The sequence below is a fragment of the Triticum urartu genome, chromosome 5A (genome assembly GCF_056163025.1).
Source record: "Triticum urartu cultivar PI428250 chromosome 5A, HENAU_Tu73, whole genome shotgun sequence".
Taxonomy (NCBI): domain Eukaryota; kingdom Viridiplantae; phylum Streptophyta; class Magnoliopsida; order Poales; family Poaceae; genus Triticum; species Triticum urartu.
In genome coordinates, this window is record NC_141877.1 from 347,648,675 (window position 1) to 347,656,974 (window position 8,300).

Below are 8,300 nucleotides of genomic sequence, written 5' to 3' on the forward strand. Positions count from 1 at the left end.
GGGTTGCGGCGTATTGTTTGGCCGATGCCGGGCATGACCCAGGAAAGTGTGTCCGACCGGAGTTAATCGAGCGTGGTGGGTAAGTTGGTGCACCCCTGCAGGGAAGAAAACATCTATCGATAGCCTGTCCTACGGTAACGGACACTTGGAGTTGTATCCCGATCGATACAACTAGAACTGGATACTTGTGATGAGAAATGGATTGTGATGAGAAATAGATAGTATGGCTCTGGGATTGCTTTCTCGCAGAGAGTCGAGAAAGGATCTCTGGTCGAGGTTGATAACACTACTACTACTTTACATTATATTGATCTATACTCTTCTAAATGCTGCAAGATGCTTGAAGATACTTGAAGATGCTAGTCTTCGATAGGCTAGGATTTCCCCTCCTTTCTGGCATTCTGCAGTTTAGTCCACAGATACGGCCCATTTCATACTTAGATTAGATCTGATGTAAGTCTTGCAAGTACTTGGGATGAGTACTCACGGCTGCTTTGTTACCTCTTTTCCTCCATACCCGATTGTTGCGACCAGATGACGGATTTCAGGAGCCAGGCGACACCACTAATGACTACTGCTACCCCGAGGGTGTCTACTACTACGTGACGGCCGCTGACGACTTGGAGTAGTTAGGAGGCTCCCAGGCAGGAGGCCTTGCCTTTTTGATCGTTGTTACTTTTGTGCTAGCCTTCTTAAGGCAAACTTGTTTAACTTATGTCTGTACTCAGATATTGTTGCTTCCGCTGACCCTTGTGTATTTGAGCTTATGTACTTGATCGTATTAGCTTGTATTATTTTAATTTATGTCTAGAGTTGTATTGTGATATCTTCCCGCGAGTCTTTGATCTTGATCGTACACATTTACGTGTATGATTAGTGTACGGTTAAATCGGGGGCATCACATACCTCAGCGTCAACGAGTGACTGCCAACTTTATGTTTAATTTGTTGTGTATGCATTATGGTTCTGATGAACTATTTTCTAATGGGGAGATGTTCTAAATTTGAAGTACGAGATTTATCGGATCAGTTCCGTGGGGGCCTTCACGTTCCCGCAAAATCATTTTACAGTACCGAGTTTTAGCGGATCTACTAGGCTTTCTTTGCTTTCTCAGCAAAACCTTTAGTGAAACTCCTCACAAAGTGAACTTGCCATTTTGGCCGAATAGTGCGGAAAATCCTCACAATATTTCCTATATTGATTAAAAAATAAAAATTACAAGGATGGATAAGAATCTGCAAATAAGACAAATGCTTAAAAACAAGAAAAAATATTGATTGTCAAGCCAGTCACTGAATTGTGTTTCTTAGTTCTTAGGCTCAATCTGTGAAACAGGGAGGGGGGGGGGGGGGGGGGGGGTCAAACATACACTGAAATAAACAAAACTTGGCGGTGCAAATTATAACCCGTCACAACGAATTCCCTAAAAAAATGTCACAATGAAAAGCGCAGCTTAATCCTGTGGCCCACCATGGCCAACAAACATTTAGCTTGCTTCTGCCGCGGAACTGCAAGAAGTACGGCAAAGCAGAGTGCGGGGTTCAGGGTGTTAAATACACCAAAATATACCTCTGAGGAAACAATAGTCTTTTCCATTTCAAACATACAAACAAACGTCAAGCTGCAGTGAACAGGAGTACTGGCTAATTTTCTACACCACCTAAATTCGGGCTAAATAGCATTTCCTTGCAAGCTCATGGGCATTTTAGCAGTTACCGTTGCTGCAGAACAAAGCTCCTGGAGTTTTTGTACTAAGATGAGACAGAATTTGAGCACCATTTTTCAGAACAGTCAGTTGAACCATTCAAATATGCCTCAGGAACTTTTATCCTAAACACGGAGTAATGGTGATTCAAGCTTTTCTGCCCGTGCAATCTGTAGACACTGCCCAGTGCTCCAGTAATGGGATTAGGGAAAGCATAGAAGACGCGCTTGAACCTTTGATGTACAAGCGCCATAGCACACCTTCAAACAAAGAAACAAACAAACATGTCAGCAAAAGCAAACTGATCAGTAAGCAACAACTAAAAATAATGTCATACTCTGATAGTAGTGAACATACATCGTGCATGGTTCCCAAACAAGGTAGATGTCAAATCCTGTGCAAAGATATGGTCTGTTTCTTTCATGTAAGTCCCTGCTGCATGCTGGATGTGCAGATTGATCTTCACCCTGAAGTTCAAACTTGAACTTGTTAGCAAAACAGGATAGAATAAATATGTACCAACTTCAGTCTTCTGCTACAGCACTGATAGAGTTATTAAAGGAGAGTGGCAACAATAGATGGTAGACAATATAAGTAACAAGGCTCACATTTGTAACTATCTTTAGCCGCTTTGCTGGTTCATCATCAGAACAATTCTCTACATCACCATTTAATTTTGGCTCGGTTGTTGAAGAAGTTGAAGAAGGGAACATCCTTCTATCCCTCTCGGCGGCATTTTCAATGGCAACAACTGCAGCATGCCACAGAGGATGCCAGAGAAAACCACCTTCAGATGGCAGTGTCTTCTGCTCCGTACACCTTTGTTTCATCCATCCGAAAGGGTTTATACATAAGACCTCCCTGTCCAAGCCATTGCAAAAACGAGAACTCGATGGCAACGAAGTGTCGGCTTTATCCTCAATTGCTTCAGGGAATGAGCTAGCATTACCTGCTTCTACTATTGCACATTTGTTCCCATTTAGACAAGTATCACGCTGGTGTGTTTGGTCTGTAGCCTTTGAAATTACTTGCATGCTTGATGGATCAACAATAATGGCAGCATTGCCCACCTGGTAAAAGCTCACCCATGCAGAAATTAACCAAAAACGTTGATCCACGCCACCCAACCAGCAATTTAAAATCACATCATGCAAAAAGGAAAACCCCCACAGATGTGGTGCCCTTGCCAACAGTTCATATTATAGGAAACATATATCTGGATATAGCACTAACAGACAGGATTTAACTTAATCTCACACAAAGTATGTCCGTCACTACTTGTCTATCTGTCCTAGAACAATTTTATCTTGCAGTTCCTTAAACCAGTTGGTTCGCAGAGAGAAAATCACAAGACTGCAATTAGGGTTATCGGTAGCTGGTGTTTTTAATAATACTAGTAAATATGAAATAAATTATTACAGTATGGGGGGAAACCTGCAAGAATTGGTGAGAATGTTCCAACATAGCGTAATTTGCGGGTTTACAGTTAAATTAGCTGGTTTTCAACACAAGGGATAGGTGTCTCACGCTACAAGTGGTAGAAAATAGGCTACTACCAGTCTTTTCAACCTTGATTTAAACTCTTGTTATCAGTCATATAGTGAAGAAACTGTGGACTGTGGTGATCAATGGTATTAGGCAAACGATCTGTTTGTCTGTGACACTGAAAATTGGACTGGCAGATTGTTGCAAGACATTAACTTGAAATAATAATTTTGTATTCAGAGGCTTAGAAAATGAATTTTAATTCTTGAAAAAAGACATGTTTTTTTATTTGTCCAACTATCCAAATGAATAATCTTGTATTCAAAGGCTGGATAATTTTAAATTCTTGAAAAGTGGATTTAGTAAATTTTTGTCCAACTATCCAAATGCTACTTTTCCATATAAAAGATTCAAATTCATATCACAAGATTATATCCATGTATAAGATGGCAAAATCAAACAGGAAGATCATTCGGATCTAAGTTTATACTGTACACGAATGTTTAAAGTGGACAAACTATTTCCATTGCATAAAGTTCGTAGAGCAAAAATAGACAGTGAAGAAAAGCTACAAAAAAAACATTCTGACTCTCCCTAATTAGTTAGTGAAGTAACAAGACTGACTAGCATATGATAAAATCATGGAGGTGTACCTCTTACACGAGAATAATGTTTACAAAATAAATGGGAATGTAGGAAAATAACATAATAAACAGGGGAGTTCACCTGTGATAATTGCATAGCAGTCCTCATGCAATGAAATATTGATGGTAATTCCTCCTCTTTAAATCCAGATACACCATCAATGCTACAACATTAACAGAGAAGACCGTTGGAAAAGCTTACAATGACACAGCATACACACTTACACAGTATAAATAAGTTGCCAGAATTGCATACAGCAGCAATAAACTATATCTTAAATCCTATTTTTCTATTGGAAGTGTGTGTCAATGCAATGTCAGTGCCAGAAATTTACAAAAGGAAATAGTATTATTGATCATTTGACTATAAGGCAGCCTTACAATAACAATGCATACAAGCTGAAATTTGTCACCTGTGTTTTTGGCTACAACCTAAGCCATACATTTTATATTGACATTGCCAGACACAAGATCTAGATATTCCAACACAAAATCCAGTCAACTTTGTTTAAGCAAGGGTGAGCTGTATAAAGAAATAGATTTATAAGCATCTTTTTTTGGCAAAGCCATTCAGTAGCCGTACATAAGGATAGCACTTCCAAGAACCTAACAAGGTAAGGAAATCCTTGCACACATGACAGGCCAGGTTTGGCGCACGTGCTAATTAAGGTCAAATAGTTTCGTTCTCCATTTGAATATTCATAAACTCTTCTTATGAATTAATACATAGAAGAATTGCAGCAACCTTGAAAACATATTCACAAAAAATGGGAACCAACAACTTTAATTCTTGAGAACAAAAAGAAATACGTAATATGGTACATATTCACTGGACAGAACATACTCGTTAGGGGGGTGATAAGATGTTGGCCAAAGTTTGCACTGTTCCTCCCACTCCTCTTTCGACGTAGCAGAACAACTGGCAACCTGTTAAAGACTTTCCCCAATAGTCAACATTTTACAGGCTTGTACTGTAAATAGCTTCCTAAGTTTAAGTTTCTTCCTAGGCAGCTTTAAGTGATTTTTTGTTTATGCACAAAGAATGTTAACTATCTCCATTGAATATCAGTGCATTCTGAGAGATGGAATGTGTTGCTTTCAGATTGTTTATAATATCGGTGGTATTTGACATAGAGATGAAATCGGATATCACAATTTTCATCCACCATGAATGCATGCCAAAATTACAACAAGAGTAGAAAACAAGCAGGTGAAGCTTAATGTTGCCATTTTCACGTGCTTATCTTAATACAAGAAAATGTTATATGAGAAGGCTATAACCTTTAGCTATAACTATCATGCCGAAGCGGTGTTTTTAACATTGCTCCAATGCCCAGTCTATGAATTGCTCCAATGCCCAACAAAATGAACTGATTTGAGTTAATTTCTCCAAGGATAACATGAGCACTCACTTTTGCAATGAAAGGACTCAAATGGTAGTTGTCCACTATCTTTTGGACTTCTTCAGGAAAACCTTCACTACAATTGTCAGGCCCAGTGGAAAGGCATAAGATGATTGATAACTCAGAATTTTCTGTCGAAAAAAAACATGATAAAACTTAGAATGGGGGCAGAGAAGTGTTCCACTATAATTGCTGGTCACATGGTAGATTCAGTTTAAAATACTGCAAGATGCTGAGTTTTACTTCCAGTCTACGAATTGTTCTGTTAGCATTAACTGATCATTATGAGCTCAGACATATTCAGTGGTTCAGCAGCAGAAAGCTATGGTATTCCTTCTCGTGTAATCATATGAAATTATTGTGTGCATCGCACTCAGAAGGCAAACATAAAGTATTTGAGAATAGATAACGATGCATATACCGCCACACACAACACGCCGACGCACCCGCTTGACATGCCGTAGATTCTCTAATGGGCAGACTTGATTCAATTGCCTGAAACAACGGTCACACCAATAAATCACCGTGTCAAGTGTTTTGAAAATAATAATATGTAAAGTTTGTAAAAAACGACCAAGCAAGTAACTGCATATTGTTAATTTAGGACCAAATCTCGAAATAAAAGACCAAAATGTCAGTTAGCATACTAAGACCATTCAGACAATAGAAATTAAGCATGCAATCACAAAAAAAAAACAGTTTCCTATAAAAAAGGATTAAAAGCCTTTAATTTTGCTTTAGTGTTAGTGCAAATTTGTTTTTCGCACAAAACTAAAAACGTAGAGTTGCAGTTCTCAGGGTAATCCACAGCTCCACTTTTATGTAATTATTCACCACTTAACCAATACGATTATTTTATTAACCTCTATAGATTTTTCATATTATTTAATTAACTTCTGTCAATTTATATCCACAAGTCAAGGTTTCGAAACTAGAATCCAGAAGGTTATTGAACTGTATGAATTGAAGTAGATAGACTCCAGATGTATGCCGTGATGTACCATATGCAAGAAAAAAAATCCTACTCAACAGAGTTGAGATCTAAGAACAAACATCGGTGCAGTTCCAGGTACATCATACTCAAGCTAAAGCAACCCTCAAACCTGCATATGATCTTTTCACCTATTTGTTCAAAGAACAAGGATTTGCGCTACTTTCAACCTCAAACCATGTTAACTATAGTTCAGCATTCCTAACAGTACTAAAATGTACCATTTGAGTAAAACAACTTAGAGAAGTTATTATTACCTGATGAGAGCATTTGTTACCTTGGGCACAATGTTCGCTGCCACCACATCAACTATTGAGAAAAAAGAAGACAAAAAGAATCAATGAAACCACAATAACAACAAAATTGACAAGAGCACTTGAAGGAGATTAGGAGATACCCGTGGAATGTTGGAGGGGAGTTGGATTGCCAGGGACCTCGGTAAGCTCCCACGCCATGGTGACCTATTCAAAGTTGAAGTTGAGAAACATACAACTCATGATTTTGTAAGGCAAATAAACTGATTAAGCTTAGTTTGCAAGTTGTAGCAACAGAACAAAAAAAAGGGCAGCCCGGTGCAGGTAGCTCCCGCTTTGCGCAGGGTCCGGGGAAGGGTCCGACCACTTTGGGTCTATTGTACGCAGCCTTTCCCTACATTTCTGTAAGAGGCTGTTAAGCAACAGAACAAAGTGGACAAGAAATGGGTAAAAAACAAGAAAAGCTACTCCCTCCAGGGATGGCAGAGGTCGATCGGGAGGTAGTGGCAGTGGTTCCTGGGGTGGCAGAGGCAGAACCGGCGGTGGCGCCACCACCGGAGACGAAGAAGATGGCCGACTGCCTGTTCCGACAGTGTTGAGGGCTGTCAGAAGGGAGTTCCCATGCTGCCAACCATGGACCAGCAACCAACGCGTCCACGAAAAACCCAGATGTCACTGCATACCAGGAAGGAAAGCTGATTGTTTCTATCTAACGGGGCATTCACTAAACTAGTAGAAGCTTGCAATTTGACGATGCCCTGCATTCAGGCTCTATTTGGATACACGAATGGGATTGAGTTCGGAATCATAGGGTAATTTCCAATACGTCATGAAATGGACATGAGCTATGATTCAAATTCTGTTGTGTGGTTGCTGTTGGAGTTGCATCGTGGAATCTAGTCAACTTGTGAATTCCAATTCCTGTTGGGATGCACTCGTTGAGTCATTGCTTTTGACAATGTGGCCATAACTGAGAGAACATTGTTACGTAGCGTGTACTTAAACCGTGACCATGTTTAGTTTAACGAAAATTGATCTTTGGATGCACGTTACCTCAGCCTTGATCCGATCTGCTCCCAAAACTTTGTCTACAGCTCCAAACTGACCTGCAAGGGGAAAGACAGGGTCAGATTCTGTGCAGCCAATAAGGGAGTCGGGGTTGGAGATATTGCTCGATTTATTTATAGGCTTTCGTTAGAGAACAAAGCTAGCTCTGGAGGAAACGTACTACAGGAGGGGGGGAGGGTAAAGGAGCTGCTGCTCAAGGGAGCGGAGAAGCGCTGCGCCTTCACAGGAAGAAAGCTCGAGGGGCTGAGGGAACTCACCTGCGACGCTGCCTTGCAGTTGCTGACTTTGCAGTCGTGGCTGGTCAGACCGGGATGCAGCCGTGCAGGCCTAGTCGCCGGAGGGCAGCTTGGGGGTGCCGGCTTGGCGCAAGCTGATGTTCGTTGGTCTAGTCGCCGGCGGCTTGAGGAGCGAGCGCCGGCGTTTGCGGAGGCGGCGCAAGGGTGAGGGCGTGCGTGCAGGTGCTACCTGCTGTTCGCTGCTGGGCTTGAGCTTAGGCCCGGAGACGCGGGCCGTTAAGGCCAGAGGCCGCCCAAACAGGCTGAACCGCTATACGGACATTGGAGCTCGTGATAAAAGCAAACTTTTTTTGAAATTTACGAACATTTTTTTTGAAATTGACGAACATTTTTCAAAAAACACAAACGTTTTTGAAAAAAAAAGTAAAAGAATAATAAAAATTTAAAAAGAAAAAAGAAAAAAGGAGAGGAAGAAAAAAAAACATGAAAAAAAAAACAAAAAACAAAAAGAAAA

At 40.5% G+C, this 8,300-nt stretch overlaps 1 protein-coding gene across 2 annotated transcripts; it reads right to left on the reverse strand.

Annotated features, from left to right (window-relative positions):
- Positions 1-1,432: 1,432 nt before the first annotated feature.
- LOC125508907 (tRNA-specific adenosine deaminase TAD3) lies at positions 1,433-8,055 on the reverse strand. 2 transcript variants are annotated; one of them, XM_048673708.2, is made up of 11 exons: positions 7,808-8,055; positions 7,536-7,588; positions 6,626-6,689; positions 6,486-6,537; positions 5,659-5,732; positions 5,247-5,368; positions 4,679-4,761; positions 3,917-3,998; positions 2,314-2,775; positions 2,063-2,172; positions 1,433-1,965 (listed from the first exon to the last, which is right to left on the reverse strand). In XM_048673708.2, the coding sequence occupies exons 3-11, from the start codon at positions 6,681-6,683 to the stop codon at positions 1,752-1,754; spliced, it is 1,257 nt and encodes a 418-aa protein (XP_048529665.1). In that variant the 5' UTR covers positions 6,684-6,689; positions 7,536-7,588; positions 7,808-8,055; the 3' UTR covers positions 1,433-1,751. The 2 variants fall into 2 exon arrangements, with proteins under 2 accessions (XP_048529665.1, XP_048529664.1); XM_048673707.2 differs by having other exon boundaries at positions 6,626-7,157.
- Between the last annotated feature and the right edge of the window lie 245 nt (positions 8,056-8,300).